This window comes from Scomber japonicus, chromosome 4 (genome assembly GCF_027409825.1).
Source record: "Scomber japonicus isolate fScoJap1 chromosome 4, fScoJap1.pri, whole genome shotgun sequence".
Taxonomy (NCBI): Eukaryota; Metazoa; Chordata; class Actinopteri; order Scombriformes; family Scombridae; genus Scomber; species Scomber japonicus.
This window is the reverse complement of record NC_070581.1, coordinates 7,446,236-7,463,892: the sequence shown is the minus strand read 5'-3', so window position 1 is coordinate 7,463,892 and position 17,657 is coordinate 7,446,236. Positions and strand designations below refer to the sequence as shown.

Genomic DNA, 17,657 nt, shown 5'->3' with positions numbered 1-17,657 from the left:
AGTACTACATTACTACTACTAAGGATGGTTACATTACCTGAAACAGGTTTAGGTGTTGTCCCACCAGAGTGATCTTCCTCTCCACATTGACAGGAAGGAGAGAGGAATCCTGAACTTTCTCCACACATGGACATTCCTAATGGCACATTAATAACCATTATAATATCCTATATATACACATAATGGAAAAGAAAATGCAGGCGTACTTTATGGACCGTACAATTGGAATTTTCTTCTAAATGGCCAACATTATGTGGAACCCTGCTCTGTGAATATGTCATATTTATGGGCACTTCTATGAGGTTGCTCCACACTTCCAAGACAAAGTTTGCTTGTCTGAGACAGACTTAGATGCTTCTAACATCTGTTGGAACAAGTGGCATTAGGTAGTTCTGTTACGCAATTAGGCCTGGCTCAAGTTCCAGTTCATACCAAAGATGTTTGGAGAGGTTGAGGTCAGGGCTCTGTGCAGGCCACTCAAGATCTTCCACATTGATCTTCACAAGCACACTTTGTATGGATGTTTCGCTCAAATCTATTTGTGGAAATAAATAAGGGGATAAAACTAATAAGGGGAACTAATGACCTTAGCATGAGTCAATTATTAGCTTGAAACCATAACATTACACTTACACTATACTATACATCAGATCAGACTACATTCTCCTCCCATCTACCAAACCAGACTTGCCTGTTAGATGGTCTGAGATGGTCCACATACTGTTGGTCATTTACTGTATAAAACGAGATCTGACATAAAATTCTCTTTCAAATTTAAATCAATCTATAACCGGAGACAGAAAGTCAAAAGACTAACAAAGCAGCTACAAAAGCAGCCGCAAACGAAATATGAAAACTTCAAAAAAATCAAAAAATCAAAAATGCAATGGTTGACAGAAAAAACACATCAGAACAACAAAATATTAAACATACAAGTAAAACAGAAGGAGGGAGTTGTATGATCAGAAACAGCAACCTTCCTGAGTTTGCAGGTGGAAATTCATGGTCTGGATTAATACAGCATTTGCAGCTTGCATTGAATGAGGTGAACAGAAATGGCATGGAGAGTGCAAGCTAGTCAGTAAGACCTGTCAGGTTACTGCCTTGAGTTTCATCCTAGCATCTGGGATTGCATTGATTCTGTGTCTATCATTTGCCTTTCTTGTTGACCGAGAACTACTGAATGTAAGAACAAAGGAAGTGTAGTGTTGAATATTCAATAGTGTCTGCATTACAATGTGGACCACGTAGTTTTATATACTGACTGCAGATCAAGGCTTTAATGTTCCTATGCAGTATTTTAAGGGAATTTGTGTAACGTCCCTGGGCAGGATTGTAGGTGCTAGCTGTTTCCCCCTGCTTCCAGAGCTCATTTAATCACCTCCTGGGTGTAGCTTCATGTCAATATCTAACTGTTCCTTTTAAAAGTTAAAATTGGCCTACAGGGAATTCACGTAAATCACTGCAATGTCTTTTAAAGTTACTAAATCAATAGTTTCTCAGGTTACTGGGGCAACATTTCTACACCAGCTGCACACACGGCTTCTACACTCACCAGAAAGTAAGAGTCTGTCGAAGAATCAGATTGGTAGTTTGCCGAAGATTCAGAGTTGGTGTCAGTAACTGTATCAGGTGATTGTGTGTAGACGTGCAGTTTTTTGCTGGGTGTTGGCTCGAGTGTTTTTTCCTGGGGCACTTCAACTTCACCCTGTGGTTTCTCCCACTCCTTCAACCACGGAGGTGAGTCATTCTCTTCAGATTTTGCCAGAGGAATGCCATCCTTACCGTTACCATTAGAAAGGTCTGTTGAAATGGTGACTTCATCGATGGTGGTGGAGGTTATATCAGAGGAAGAGACCACGGCTTCACCAGATGGCTCTAGAAGATTCAGGCCAGGGTCTACCTGGCCACTAGTGCTGCTGGGTAATGTAGTGTGGGGAATTTCGCCAATGATATCTAAGCTTTCAGTCTCTATCATTAAATCAACACCAACTTTTTCTCCCTCTGAAAAACTTTTGGTAGTGCCAACATCTCCATGTGTCGCTCCCTCCACATCAGAGAGGGATCCGCCTGCTGTGCTCACATCTGCGTGTATGGTGGTGGCCTGGGTGAAGATACTGATGAAAGGGGAAGTTGTGGCAAGGGTAAAGGGCGGTTTGGATTCAGCATTAGGCGTCGTGGGTGGTGTTACTGCGGTGGTAGTTGAAAGGACAGCTGTTGTGATAGTGGTAGATGCCTCTGTGGGTGGTGGCTGTGTTGTAATGGTTGTTGTTTGTGTTGTTGTCGTTGCTGTTGTTGTTGTTGTTGTAAAAGCGAGGATGGTAGGGGGTAAAGGGGTCATTTTTCTGGTGGGTGGTGGGATGGTGGGTGTTGGAGGTTTGAACTTGATGATGGAGTAGCACAAGTGAGCAAATGAGGAACGGAGAGGACAAGAAAAAAGGCGAGGGGAAGACAAAATTAGGATAAAACAGAGGGGTACACAAGTACATTAAAAAGCAACTTATATATGATATTAAAAAATTATTTGTGAAAAAAACTATAATAAAAAAGACAAACAGAAATGGAAAATTACTCCAAACATGCACAAACTAATATGTAAAGCATGGTTCAAGCAGCAGAAAAAACAAAAAGCTAACCTGAATCAACATGAATCAGGTTTTCTTTTTTGTTAATAAAACAAACCTGATTCTTTTCATATAGACAGCATCTCAAAACAATCAAGCACCTTCCCTTTTTGAACTACATGTGCACTCACATTTCGATTGTAGATGGTGACTCCTCGACTGCAGGTGTGTTTGTGTGTGCAGACATGTTCGTGAATACACCAGTTACACCCCCAAGGACTGCTAACACACCCTTGACATCTAGCAGAGCATACAAAAGCATTAGCACAGGCAGACCAAGAAAATAATTAATGATAAAAAATGAGCAACCATATAAAAGTTTGAAAGCCCTTACAGCATCTCATATAACATTGCATTATCTACGTTTCAGCCTTTTCTTGTAATTGAACCTGGCTTGATAAAATTCACTCTCAGACATCCAACGTGAGAACAGGTTTAGATTACAAACTGATGAGAGATCATGATGTGTGTGTGTGTGTGTGTGTGTGTGTGTGTGTGTGTGTGTGTGTGTGTGTGTACTCACGGCCTGCGTCCAGAGAGCTGCTGGACCAAGCTACAGTTATAGAAGGTGAATTCTGTCTCTGCTACCGTCACATTTAGGAAACGCAGTGACAGGATCACCATCACAAACTCTGCATCAGAACAAACCAGATTTAAGGGCTTGATTGCTACCACACAAACTTTAATTAGAACTCATGAATACTGCATTTTTTTTACTCTTATTTGCATTTTAGTCCTGTTCAATGACTTGACTTGCAATTTAAATTTGGAAATAGTTATCGATGCAATGCTTGAACAAATACTGTGACACTCACCATCTCCATGGTCAATGGGAGGCAGACTTGTGGCATCAGGGGTGGAGCATATAACACCAGTGTTAGTGAGTGAGGCAGGTGTTTCTGTGTCCTGGAAGAAACAAGAGTAGGCCTCTCCTTCTCCAAGACTGGGGAGGCCTTCTACTGACACCGTGATCTGAAAAAGAGGGGGAAGAATGGAGAATGAAAAAGATGGAAAAGGAAAGAAACATGGCAGAAACTAATTATTTTGTTGTCTGCAAGAGCTGCATGTTTTATTATGTAAAAACAAATGATAATATAAAAGTTTCTTTCTATGATTCTATCCATTGTTGGTTCAACTCAACCAGTAATTAGATGCCACATATTAATTTTGCACAGATTGCACTGAGAAAATAGAAAATATTTTTTAAAGCAAAAAACATACAATTTGTGAGACGGATGCACTCAAGAAACAGGCACACAGTAGGCAATTACAGTGCATTACTCCCACCCCAACCCCCCAACTATATTACATCAGTTTTCTCCCCGCGGCTGATGTTGTAGAGGCTTAGGTGCTGGATACTGAGGCACTGCTGTGTCTGGTTGAAGCTCCACAACCACTGACCCTTCACAGACCCTCGCTGGCACTCCCAGCGCTGGCCACACCTGCAATACCAAAGAGAAGTTGTGTGTGAGACAGATAAAAAAAGACTAAAAGAATGTGTAAACACCATAACCCAAGTTTTCCCGTGATTTTTCACACTGACTCACCGCCCCTCCAGGACACACCAGCCACAGTAAGGGTCTTTGGCAGACAGACAGGACTGACAGTCCAGGTGATCTCCACATTCTGCCACTGGACGTTTCTCAACCTGCAAAAATCACATGTAAGCGAGGGACAATACTTTGATTGATTTCTGCGGTGAATGGGTTACATAGCAGTGGTATGTGACTAGTTTCACCATTCTGCTCTCCACTGTATAACAGAGTATATAATAAAGTAGAAATTCATCTGAATAGGCTGCTGCATTAACAATATCTTTCCTTTTGTAAACTCACAGGCTCACATGCTAACATAAGACTGAGTAAGCTGAAAAAACATTGCTTTAATATTATGTGAGTTGTTTATTGCTCATAAGAAGTACTTTTAATATGCAGCTCTATTTCTTAAATGTACTTCTTTATTTTAATATTATCTAATGTCATAGTGATGTTATAAAACTTGTAATCATTAATTCTCAACAATTGCTTTTGTTTTCAGTTAGCTAATAAGCTTACCTGACTGCTAACGGCTTTACCGTTCAGTAACAGGTAATATTTACGATATGTAACATTATAACTCTAGAGACAATGCTTATGTTTTTCCACCAGTTGGCTAATGACGTGGACTTTACAATGTGGCTTAAAGACAACGTGGTGTGGCGTTAGTTTGTCCACTGTCCTCTACAGCTGTCTGCTATTTTCACGTAAGTCAAAAGTAACAGGTTAATTTAAATCTCAGTAATTGTTATAAAGTTGTTTGATTTGAAAAAGTAATTAGTTACATCAATAGTTAGATTACTACCACCACTGGTTACTATCTCCTACTATTTCAGTGGGTGAGCTTAACTGCAACAAAATGCTAGTCAGCGATCATGACCTTGGTAAGCTAGTCAGCTTTGCCTGACTTATGAATTCAAATTAGCCAACTTCAATAGCACAGTCAGTTAGCTAGCTAGATACATTAATACTAATTGAGTCTTTTTATTTTACAATTGAGTTTGAAAGCCAATTCATTTGTTTATTTTGTTTTGGAAAAAGTTTAATTTAGAAATGTAAGAGACTGATACTTATGAAACCAACTCATTACTATGGAATATGATGTCATTCATGATTATATATCAGGATTTCATATATACACCACCTTAGTTTTTTGAGTTTTAAGCTTGTACATTGTTGTACAATAATGCCAAAGTGAACCTACAAGAACAGGTACTTCAAGTACGTTCAGTTTGGCATAATTTAGTCATAGAAACATAGTTTTTTTTGCTTTTGACTGTTGAGGTTATAATGAATAATTGAAATAAATAATACTCTACCTGTTTTAAATGTAAGTGTTTTTGTTATTTGCACATGGCTGCAGCTCTACATTTGGATAAAGACATCCAGTGGTGTTGAAGTGAGGCGGCCTATTTGATGTATAGAGTAGCAGTTTCCCATAGCCATTCATCAGCATCTATAGCTACCCACACAGACACTCTGTAGGGAGTGTGCCAACACAATACAGGCCACTTTCTCTGATCAATACCATTGTTATATCCGACCTTACACCTCCTGCTGACTGTTGTACCCATCACAGTAGGGTTAGCAACCTCTGACCTCAGCAGCCAGCTGGCCTCTGTTTTCTTTAATGCTCTTTGCCTCTTTTTCTTTTATCCCCATTTTATGTGAGAGAGACACAGCTTGAGGAAGTATCAAAGCCTGAAAAAGTCTGACAAACGATAAATTGTCTGACGATGAATGACAAGCCATGTTCAGTCTCGTGTATGGAGACATCTGGGTGAGTGGTTGAATGGACAGACTCACCCAAAAGGCTACGGCTGTTTATACATCTGTTGAGTAGTTTCACACATGAAACCTGTGAAAGCAACTAATCTGTCTGGATTCCACAAATAATGACATTTTACCCCGTACAACTGTCCAAAAGAGTGTACTACGGCATCATCTTAAAGACTCACAGTAGTTTTGGTCATGATGTAGATGTGTGCTCCATTCTGGTCCAGTATAAGGTCACTGTTAATGGGTGAGTTGGGCTGGATGGTTGTGTTCGCATATACCTCCACTTTGCCATTTTGGTCCAAATATACCTGGAAAAAGTACACCAGAAAAAGAGCAGACACTTCAAAAGTTGTGGCAGTTGAGATATGATATATGATGACTATAAGTAGAAATGGATTTATATCTAAAGAGAATTTGTTTGAACCTCGTCTGCTGCCTGGCAGACTGGCAGACAAAAGTATATTCCTCACACTGAAAGACTAAAATGAAGGGCTAACTTAAAAAACACACACACACAAAAGAATATCTTCCTCAGCTTGCAACTTAAACACAAATCAAATAACACTTGTGCAGGATCGCTGCAGAAGTGGCCATGAATGTGATTACTGCACAGTCAAATCTAATATGAAGCACAGGAAGACACCTCTAGCTTAAGTGATTCCCAGGCCTTCAAACTCTCATGTTACCTAATGTTAATCAGATTATTAGCAGAGGTTGTCTTGCCTCTTTCCATGAGGCTCTCGCTTGATCACTGTGAACAGCAAGGAAAATCCGTTGTCCCATTAAGAGGATGCACTCAACACTTACTGGCATGAGACATTCATCAGTAATGCTTGATTTAGATCTTTATGCAATTTGTAATTTATATTATTTAATACAGAATGCTTTGAAGATGCCTTCTTGTGATATTAATACTTAAATTCCTACAACAAGTATATGTCAGAGGTCTGTGGAAGATTACAGCATGTTGACAGACAGACATTTAGCAGAAAGGTTTAGCAACTTTTAAAGACAGTGCAATAAATTGGATGAATTCCCCACAAAACTATCCTGTTTAGTTCTACAATTTGTGGAATATGCTTATTTGCGTTCTCTCTTAGAATTACATGAGAAGATTGATACATGGAAGGATTATATCTGTAATATGAAGCTGGAACTAGGAGACAGTTATCCTGGCTTAGCACAAAGACTGGAAACAATGGCTAGCTTGAGGTGGCTAGCTTGGCTCTGTCCAAAGGTGAAATAAACTGCCTACAAACACCTCGAAAGCTCACTAACACATTCCTCTTTTTACACTCTTTTTATAAATGTTTACACTTACTCACATGGATTAAACAAACAAGATAAAACGCTGGTGGTCACTCCTTAAACTATGCGTCCTGTCTCTGTGCTAAGCTAAGCTAACTATCGTCTATCTACAATATGCTCAGACTGCTGCACATCACTATTTATACATCCATATAGTTATTTATTTTTATATATACATACATATATTTATTTTCATGTATGCTGCTGGGATAGGAATCCTTAACAAAGTTTTGTTGTATCGACAATAAAGTATCTAGCTAGCTAGCTGTAACTACATAATAAATCAGTCTTCTCATCTGACTCTCATAAAATGGCCAGAGGGCATATTTTCCAATATGTAGATTGCCTGCAACTTGACTGAAATCAGGTGAGTATTTGACTTTAGGTAGACTGGCCATCCCAAGTATGCAGTCAAAAATCCTTTCATACACACACACACACACACACACACACGCAGACAGTCCTATATCTGGATGCTGTGGAATTTTTTCCTACTGTGATACGATAATCTTGTTACAATAGCTTACTTCACATGGCTATTGGAGTGCTGCTTTGATCTGCTACCTAAAAGTACTACATCTGACTCTATGTCCCTCTCTCTCTTTCACACACACATCAAGCAAGCACAAGTGCGCACGCACGCACACACTCTGCAAAAAAGACCTAGACAATTACTCACCCCACAAATGCCTCACAGCAGAGTTATGTCTACAATCCTCTTATCTAGAACCCTATATGTAAGTATCTGATTGATGTTGATTTTGTTCAAAAGGTGGCGATACACAGCAGTTTTTTGGACATTACAGAAAAATGTAACAGCGCTCAGACCTTCAAAAACAAGGCAGAGAAGAAAAATTGTCTGGGCAATACATTCCCAAAACTTGAAAAGGGTATCACTGCTTTAAAGCATTAGCTCAAAAATGCATCAAGTTATAGTCTCCAACAATCACATACCGCAGTCCGCAGAACAAAAAGCAAATGTACTAAGCATGGGATCATGATGGTATGCTCGTCTGTGTATGTTGGAACACTGTGAAAGTTGGAACGACTGGAATCTTTCAAGCTGCAGTCACATAGCGATGTAGAAGTATATGGGAGCTGGCACAGACTTAGAGGGAAAAAAAATCTCTGAAATTGGTTGCAAATGTTTTATCAAGTGTAAGGTGTGTTTGCACTGCTGGGAAATGATTCATAGACCTCCTTTAAAGGACTACACTCTAACAGCCATGTGGGCAGGGCTGATTATTGTGCTTTATGGATCACAGTATCACAGATCACATAAAATTAAGGAACTGCCTTAATAGGACATTTCCTAATGGGCCGAATATTTCCATGATGCACAGATCTTTTTATCCCTGTGATGCGCTGGTGATGTTTTCAGGGCGTCTCCCTGCCTTTTCCAACCAGTGCATGCTGGGGCAGGCCTGAAGAAACTGGAACAAAGAAAAAGAAGTATGACAGTGCATGATATGAGGAGCTACCTTGTGAAGAGTCCCTTTGGAGTCTCCCAGGAAGGCGATGCTATGTCCCTCTCTGACACTGACAGCCACAGCAGTGAGACGGGCAGCCGATGTGTGCCACACGGCTTCAGCTTCCAGAGGCTTCCGGCTTGCCATTGGACTTGGGGTGTGGTCAGAGCCGCATGGATACGCCTGAAGGGTATTCTACAACATATGACCAAGACAGAGACTTTAGTCAATACGAAACAGACAACTTGTCATTGATTTTCTGTAATTTGTCTGCATCTGAGAATTCTTTATTGGAAACAGCACCCATCACTTTTATTCTATTATTCTTGTTTTATTGATCGTAATATGTCAAACACTTAAAGCATCGGACTAACAAGTTCACATTCATGTCTTTTTCTTCATGTCTACCATTCTCTCCTGCCGTTGCCTCAGAACCTTTGAATCCTCTTAATTCATCATAAGAGGATTGCGCCATAGATTAAAGTGAACTCATACAAAGACATCCAACTCGCTTGCTTGGTTTTGCGAAACAACCACTACAAATCCTGCTTTCCGGTCTCCAAGCTCTGGCCTTGGATAATTGGCCCTGAAGGAAGAAGTAGAATGGGACATCTCTTTTCATTGTCCTCCGAGTTCATTTATTAAAAAAATAAGATGGCTTATCATTGTTTTTCATAGGGAGCTATGATCTAATACATGTTTCCCATCCTCCCTTTCTTCAAGTATGTCATTTTTACCCTCTAGATTGTTTTTTTCTTTTTGCCCCATCAATCCCCATGTCACAGTATTTCTATTCCCTTATTTCCCCCCTCCCTCCCTCCCTCCCCTCCTCTTTCTCTGTCTTCTTATGTCAGTGAGTTTCAAAAGAACTCCCATCCTTCCATGTCAGAGCTCATTAAGCAGTAGCACAGCTGATTCAGGGTTAGTTTGGTTTATTGATCCATAACGATCCCATTAAATGGTTCTGAGGGCTGGCAGGACTTGAGCGGCTGCAGGGCAGCAAAGGGGGGTCACTGGAGGGCTGCAGCTGGGCAAAGCTACTCCTGGGGAATCTGGGAGCTCTGGGCTTTTCGACGAGAACCTCATTACATGGCTTGTCTGCCTAAAAACCACATCATTCCTCCCGGTTACTCAGTTTAATCTAGCTAATCCAGGCATCCTTTGTTACTTGGCTCTGCTTTTGCTGTGTTTTGTCTTTCTCTGACCACTGAAACCAATTGAGTCAATAAACCTCAGGTACATAAAGACAGCAGGAAATGATTCATAATGATGGATAGTCCTAATGTATGTACTATAAGGCCAGTGTCCATGCTGTAACAAGCACACAAAGCAGAAAACACTGTAGCATGCGATTCTGTTAAGCAGAGCAGAGAGAAACAGTAATTTGAGTCTCATACAAGTATGTTATCGACAAAGCCATTGTTTTAAAATCCCATAGCGTCAAATTATTTGCTTTACTTCCATCAGAGAGAAGGTCAGTATCAACATCAGGTTGATGTTGCTGCTAAGACACAAAAACAAAGCTTCCTTTATCTACTTTGTTCTTACCGGAGGCAGGATGGCACAGCTGGACTTAACCTCGTACTCTATGTAGGCCACCTCTCCTGTTCCCTCCACGTTTCCATCCTTGGTGTAGCAGAGGTCACGGGTGGAGTTGATGTGTTTGTCAAGCTCATCCAGAGGGTAAACGCACAGAGCTGAGGCATCCAAGGGATTGGTGTTTGTGGAGCTGCTGCGGATGGAGAAGACTCCCAGAAGATTTTCACCCTCCCGTCCTCCACCTTGTCCCACCTGTTGCAACAAAGATGTGGAAAAAAATTGTTTAACAGTGTAACCTTGATTTTAAACAACTTCGGAAAGCATGATCTGGAATTCACACACCCTGATACATGATGGTTTTAATTGCTACAGCTAAGAAATTCAACTATATTTTGAGTTGTTGCTCCCTTCAAGGCAAGTTTTTCTGAGAAGTCTGTTCACATGTTGGTAACATTTGGAGAAACATGTATACATGCATAGATGTACCTGGGCTGCCTGGAGCAGGTTGTAATTCCTGGTTGAGGATGGTGATCGGCAGACAAGAGGAACTTCCACATAGGAGTAATAGGATGTGTCGTCAAGGCACACTCGGGCAGCATAAGTCCGGTACTCCCTCGATACCGACTTGATGTCACGACGGTAGAACATGAAGTACACATATGCGCGGCGTGTGAATGCTGTCACAAAATGGTGGTCGTATTCTGACAGACGGCCAGCTACGGCCAGTTTTGCCGTCTCCTCATAAGAAAAGACAGGTTCTGACGAAAGGTGGCGGGTGGAGATGGGCGGATGGCTGGCGGTATAGCCCCTACCCACATACATCACAGTCCTTTCCCCGCCGCGAGGCCCCACCACTAGGCCAATGGTTGACACTGTTGGATCATTGGCTGCAACGTACTGTGTGTCCACAGGCCTCTCAGTGGAGAAGAGAACATTCTTGATTGATGCCAGGCTGCGTTTCTGGCAGGTGCCCTGGTGGACGCTGCCGCAGGTGATCAACTCCAACGCCTTTGGATCCACCAACAGTAATTTGTTGTGATTACTGGTTTTCCTGGCCTGGGGACAGTTGGACTCAGTGACTGGGGGAAGGCACTCTTTGCTGTCGCTCACGGGACCAGTCATCTCTTCTTGCTCTAGTCGGAGTCCATCTAATCCATCCAGCTGGAAGAGGTGATCCCTGGCTCCCACGTACACCGTCCCCACAGAGGGGTCCGGGTGGAGCACCAGGTGCTGGAATTCGGAGTCATTGCGTGAAAAACGGGGGTAGGAGCGACCATGGGCAGTGGCAAAGATGATGAGGATGAAGAGCAAGAGTGCGGTGGAGTTCAGAGCCTTCCCATGTAGCATGGCAAATATTCTAAAGATAGAACAGAGTAGGGTTAGAGGTCTACACTGGCAGATGTTTGAGTTAAACATCAACATTGAATAAGGCTAAAAGCACTTCCATATAGAGTTTAGTGCAAGTTTAGGAGTTTTAGAGAGCTTAGGTTTAGGAGGAGATAAATGTTAATATGTGGTTAGACCTTCTTAAGGATTTAAGCTAGGAAGAAAATGCTCATACATCAAAGCCTTGACAAGAAATTGTTTACTTTTACCTACAAACACAGATTGATATTAACTTCACCTCTGATTTGAGTACACATAACTCAGTTTTCCTTACTGTCAACTAATCCCATGAAAATACCAAAACCAATAATTACTTCATCCTACTAACAAGTATTGTCTATAAAGCCTGAGAAGCTGCCATAGAGATGACATGTTCCTTTATTACAATGAACCCAGACAAATCAATCCCACATAAAGCATCCTTATGGCGTTAATACATGCCAGTGCCCCAAATTTGTGACTGAAAATAGCGTCTACTAACAAATGCACTAATCCTGCATTTAAATAACGTTTAACACATTACATTTTAAAATACTGTGCCCAGCTGTTAAAGATGTTTTGGTATTATTTAACATGAAAGCATATTCCTGTTATAGACCTGTTTTTCCTAGATTTACATACTTAGATAGAATGAACGGATTTGGGAATAAGTCTGACAGTATGTGACTGTCTAAAAATATAGCAAATATATAAATGCAATTTTCAAGGTTCAAATATACTTTTGGGAATAAACAACTCACCATCGATGTTCTTTGTTAAGCTGAAGACTTCCTCCACCTTATCACCTGGAATCATATCCCATTCCTTTCTTCTCAGTCTCTGAATATCGGGGGACACAAAGAGGCAAAAACATGAGTCAGAGGTAGACCAAAGCTAGTTTTAAGATGATTCTCTCATCACATTACTCATCAAAAACGTGACCACATTGGTAATGTTTATAACTTCACTCCTGTGTGGAGGGTTTTCATTGGAATCAAAATCGCCAGCAGTCACAGTATCTGTTACAGCTAGAGGATTCAAGACAACAACTCTCATTTCCCATCTCCATAGCCATCACTCAACACCTCGAAGGAGAGTGGTTTGTGGACAGTGAGAGCCTTCCCATTTGTGCTAAAACCATTTTAATTATTGAACAGGTTTTCGCAGACCTTTCACTGACCTCACACAGAAAGGTCACATAGGAATAAATAAATAACTCCTGTACACCATAGTGTATGAAGCATGCTTTAAACTGAGGATTTGTAAGAGACAGATGCAAAGACTGAAATTCAACAGTAGCGAGTATTATTTATGCCCCAACACTCTGTATAATGACAGAAAGAAAGCACTTTATAAGAGTGTGATATAGAAAAAAATGCAATATTGTGCACCATTACTTTGACGTGTGAATACATTGCGGAGACATTAGACATGCAGTGCCATCTCACCTAACTGTCTACCCCCCGGGGGTTCAATCAGGACAAAGAAAAGCAGAGTTGAAAGGGAGGAGACTGTGAATCTGTGTGTGTGTGTGTGTGTGTGCCTCTGTGTGTCTGTGTGCATAACCACAGGCCATCCAGGAGCAGGTGCATGTGTCTTAGTACGTGTCTGGTAAGTGGGTGAGTGTGTCTCAGCCCTGCTCTTTACTTATTCATGAGCAGAAGAAGTATAATAAGTAATAACCTCCACGCCCACTGTCAAAAGGGTTTAAGGAGAGTGTGTGTGTATGTGGCGAGGAATTGCCATTACAGTGTGTTAAACAGGGCTGAAAATCCGCACAGTCCTTTGAGACAGAGAGTCTTTATGAAATATATATCTAAAACAAACCAATTCTTTGTGCCTCATATTTTATTGAGCCAAATCTGCTACAGCTCTCACATATAATCTTTTTATACATCTTTTTAGCAGCATGGCTCTAATGTCGGTCCGTCAGTCCACTACTTTGGTCCAGACTAAAATATCTCAACAACTACTGGTTACATTTTTTACAGTCATTTATGGTCACCAGGGCGTTAAGACTACCAAACTTTAGTGCTAATTGGCAAATGTTAGCATGCTAACACACTAAAAATGGCAAATGATTTTACATGCTTAACATCACCGTTAGCATGGTCACTGTTAATATAGTGTTGTTAATTTATCCTGCTAATTAAGATAGAATAAGTCAGTTTACTGTCTATTATCTTTTTTTAACATAAAAATGAGCCATCACAACACTGACAACAACAACAAGAGAAGTGCTGAGAATAGTAGGGTTTCGTCAGGGGAAGGGCAAATCTTTAATCAGCAATTTTCTTGAATTGCAACTAAAAATGCACTCTGGCTAATAGCTTTCAGTTCAGCTGTATATTTTCTGCCTTATCCAGCTGCTGTTACAGAGAGAGCCTGGGAACAATTCTACACATATTCTCACTGCTACTTTGAGCAAGCGTCCTCACCTGCTCTTTGACCTGCCAACATGCAGCGGTCAACATATTTATAGCCTATGACGACCCCATCGTCATGGGAACTTCCTCTTACCAGCCAGCAATGATGACTTCCTATGAGCTACCATGAGATCAGACTGCATGACTGTTGTGTGGGACAAATTGGAGATGGAGGGAAAAGAACTGAGACGTTAGAAACACAGCTCCGGTTGATGTGAAAAAAAGAGGGAAAGTCCATTATTGGATATTACTCTTGACATCTAAGACCTTTTAAGGCTATTTAGCATTTTCACATCATCCATCGACTACGTTAAACTTGTAAGTGACTCTTGGCGGAAGTTTGTTGATCTTCAGTAGCATGGATCAACAAGCATTTAAAAAGTTTTTATCTTGATAACAAGCACAATTATATCATGTAGATGAGTTTGAATCCTAGGGGTTCATCTGTGTCTACTACATCTGGCACAGATGTTTCACTTACTACTAATGTCGAGATTGAAATCTTCCCTTTTACTCAGAGTATGGAAATGTTCTGGTAGAAATACAAATACCACTGCACCCCTTTAGAGGACCAGAGGGGCGGTTTCTCTCACGCTGTTTACCAATAATCTCCAGAGTTCATCAGTTGTGTCAGGTATGCAGCATGTTTGGCCATGGGGAACAGTCCAACAGCCTATAAATAACTTCTGGTAGACCATTAGGCTGTCATCTGAATTGCAGAAGGGACAGAGGGTTCACAAAGCAGCTATAGAGTACAACTTCACATGGAAGCCCAGATATAAATATAAATAAACTAGGGCTTTCCCCAGAATTATCAAGAGGAGTCTCTGAAACAGCCATTTGAAAAAAGTCTCAACTTAAAACCAGAATAATGATAGAATAAAGATGACCAGACCATCCCAATCAACAATAGTAGAAATGTGTGTGTGCCATCAAGTGTATTTATAGACATCTATAAATTTCTCAGAATGTGGTCCCATTGGTGAACTTTTGCCCCAACCATTCCTATCTGTCTCGCTTTCTCTCTCTGTCCATGTTTATTAATCACTGAGAGACTCTGCTGTGCAAGTTCATTTCTAAAGCTCCTAATTAGCCGTGACAGCCCACTGAACGCCTAAGACCCCATAAAATATGTGGGGTCAGCAGCAGCGGGACAGTGGGGGACATTGGGCTCGGTGCCATAGAGCACTGCCTTGCATTGTTATGTTCTGGTGGGTTGGCTGGCGTCTCGCCTCGGGCCCCAGACTCTGCAACACTAGCATCTGTGGATTCCATCCTGAGAGTACAGTTGAGAGGGTAGCAGGGTGTCCGCTTGAGAATCAGCAAAGGCCTTCAGTGACCACACACAGGCTATCAGTGAGAAGATATAAAACAGGCGAGAACATAGGCAGTAAACATTTGGAAGTGATTTTAGAGTAGGGAGTGGAAAGGGTTGGCATGTGCATTTCAGTGACCTTCATGAGACTGATAGATTTACGCAGGAGCAATGTCATTAAAAAGCTTGAAAATGCAGTTCTTGGTGCCTTTATTTTTTGGATAGTGGAGATAACATTAAGGACATTGAAGAAGGACTCTATAGTCTTCTCCTTTTAAGTAAAACACAACAAGTTCAATTCGAAACCCACCTTTGCCCTAAACCACAAAGTAAATTATCTACATCGTACATATCTACAGTGTAACTCCAGTCAAACCCTCATGATAGATCTGATTTTAGTGAAAATGTGCAGGTCATGCAGTTGTTACCAGTGGTTTTGACAAGTTTAATTTGTGGTAGTGGCATTGCTTCTCATTCACAGTGTTTGTTTTTTGTTTGTTGGTTGCAAATTGCAACTGAATATCCCTTCCCTCCCTTCCTGTTCCCTATCCAAGCGTGAAGGAGAAACTACAGTGGCTGTGAAACTGATGAAAAACATAAAAAGTGTGGAGCCAGTGTTTGGTTTGTCAGTTGTGGGTTACTGTAGAAACATGCCGGGCTCTGTGGAGGACCTGCTCCCTATAGATATAAAGGGCTCATTCTAAGGTAACAAAAACTCAATGATTCTTAAATTCAAGGAATTGCCATTAATTTTCCATGTCTACCAAGTCTGTTCCGCTAGATGCCACTAAATTCTACACACACACTGCAGCTTTAACACGATGGTTTCCTCCGTTCTTGGACTTTCCAGTTTTTTCCAAACACTCAAAGATCAGTATTCTGAAGAAGGGAATTGGTTAATGGTGTAAATAAACTTGTTAAAGTTTATCAAAGTTCAACTTTATATGGAGGCAGAAGACACTAGATTCAGGGAAGCTTTCACAACTGTCTGGTTTAGTTGGTGTAGTTGAAAAGACAGGGATACATTGTTGCCTTTTAGTTCTGGTCCTCTTCATGTTCACACTGGCTTATTATAAACAAACCGAGAGGAGTGAACATGAGGTCAAACTGACTGACCGATGAATCATTCATTGGACAATTCTGGCGACTGTCACTCTGCATCATCATCTACACGGACCCAAGAGGGGAAATCCAAATCTGACTGACAGTGACTAATGCTGCACTTTGCTGCGCCTTATGTGTTTGCTTATCTTGTCTGGTGTCACAAAAAACTCTGAAAGAAATATCAAAATATGAGAATTGTTGCTCTGCAGCTGGACCACACAAAGGCAAAACTTGTGCTACAAGTGGATAACTATTACATGCTCTTTGTGGAAATCACAGGTTTTACAACTACAAAGTCCTGCAGTTGATTTGCTATGCCTTTACACCACACAACAAAAAAGCACCCAACTTCACTAGGAACCTTATCCAACCCTACCCCTATTCATATACAGTCTTGGCCCAGTTGTTTATTCCACACCAGAGCTTGACTGACAGCTGTCACATCAGCCCATATAAACCCAACTACACACACCTTTCCTTCCTTTCATCCACACCTGCCTGTTATGTATGAAAGCCTCCTTAGACTGTAAAAAAGAGCCCACTGTTTATTGATTATTAAATGCTGGTGTGACCAAGCTCTATGACAGATACTGACTTGGATAGTCAAGCACAACAAAATTATAATGCTCATTCTTGCTATTTTTTTCATCATGTCCAGCTGAAGTTACAATAACTGGAGTCTGACTTCTTTAGACTTCTTTAGACCCCTTTCTGCCAATGAAATCTCTCCTGATGGGATGACAGGTGACCAAAACACCAATAAACAACCTTCCACCAGTGTGAACATCAAACACAGATATCTAGCCAAATCCGCCTTTCTACTCCAGCTCAGGTGTCACACAACAAACTTAAGGTGTAATCCTCGCCCTTCATATCACTTCCAGTCCATGTTTACATCTAGCGAGTACATCCACATGCAATGTAGCTGCTGGTTCTGTGTTCCTACTTTCGACAGTTAGATCACTGAAAGCGCTAATATTATGAAAGGCAGATGTACACATGCTTGGCCCCTCTCCATTTCCGTCGCCTTGTTTAGGGTCAATGGCCATCTCTCTCCCCTCAGTTCACATGCAGACACAGAGGGTCTCTCTCTCTCTCTCTCGGCCCCTCCGGTGTGCTGAAGGGGCTCTCTGTCTGCTGCTGCTGGAGGGAATAGTGTCCCTTTCACTGCTCCCTGACCAAGTGGCTGCAAT

At 41.2% G+C, this 17,657-nt stretch overlaps 1 protein-coding gene across 1 annotated transcript in view; it reads right to left on the bottom strand.

The window, feature by feature from the left end:
* LOC128357186 (plexin-B1-like) overlaps nt 1-17,657 on the bottom strand; it is a 63,229-nt gene that overhangs the window by 21,507 nt on the left and 24,065 nt on the right. The window contains exons 2-13 of the mRNA XM_053317447.1: nt 12,381-12,459; nt 10,741-11,611; nt 10,264-10,506; nt 8,728-8,910; nt 6,118-6,246; nt 4,172-4,272; nt 3,934-4,066; nt 3,440-3,596; nt 3,148-3,256; nt 2,756-2,864; nt 1,556-2,383; nt 38-136 (exon numbers count right to left, since the gene is read on the bottom strand). Of these exons, the coding sequence (XP_053173422.1) occupies nt 38-136; nt 1,556-2,383; nt 2,756-2,864; nt 3,148-3,256; nt 3,440-3,596; nt 3,934-4,066; nt 4,172-4,272; nt 6,118-6,246; nt 8,728-8,910; nt 10,264-10,506; nt 10,741-11,601 (2,952 nt within the window). The 5' untranslated portion in view covers nt 11,602-11,611; nt 12,381-12,459. The remainder of the gene's footprint in view (nt 1-37; nt 137-1,555; nt 2,384-2,755; nt 2,865-3,147; nt 3,257-3,439; nt 3,597-3,933; nt 4,067-4,171; nt 4,273-6,117; nt 6,247-8,727; nt 8,911-10,263; nt 10,507-10,740; nt 11,612-12,380; nt 12,460-17,657) is intronic.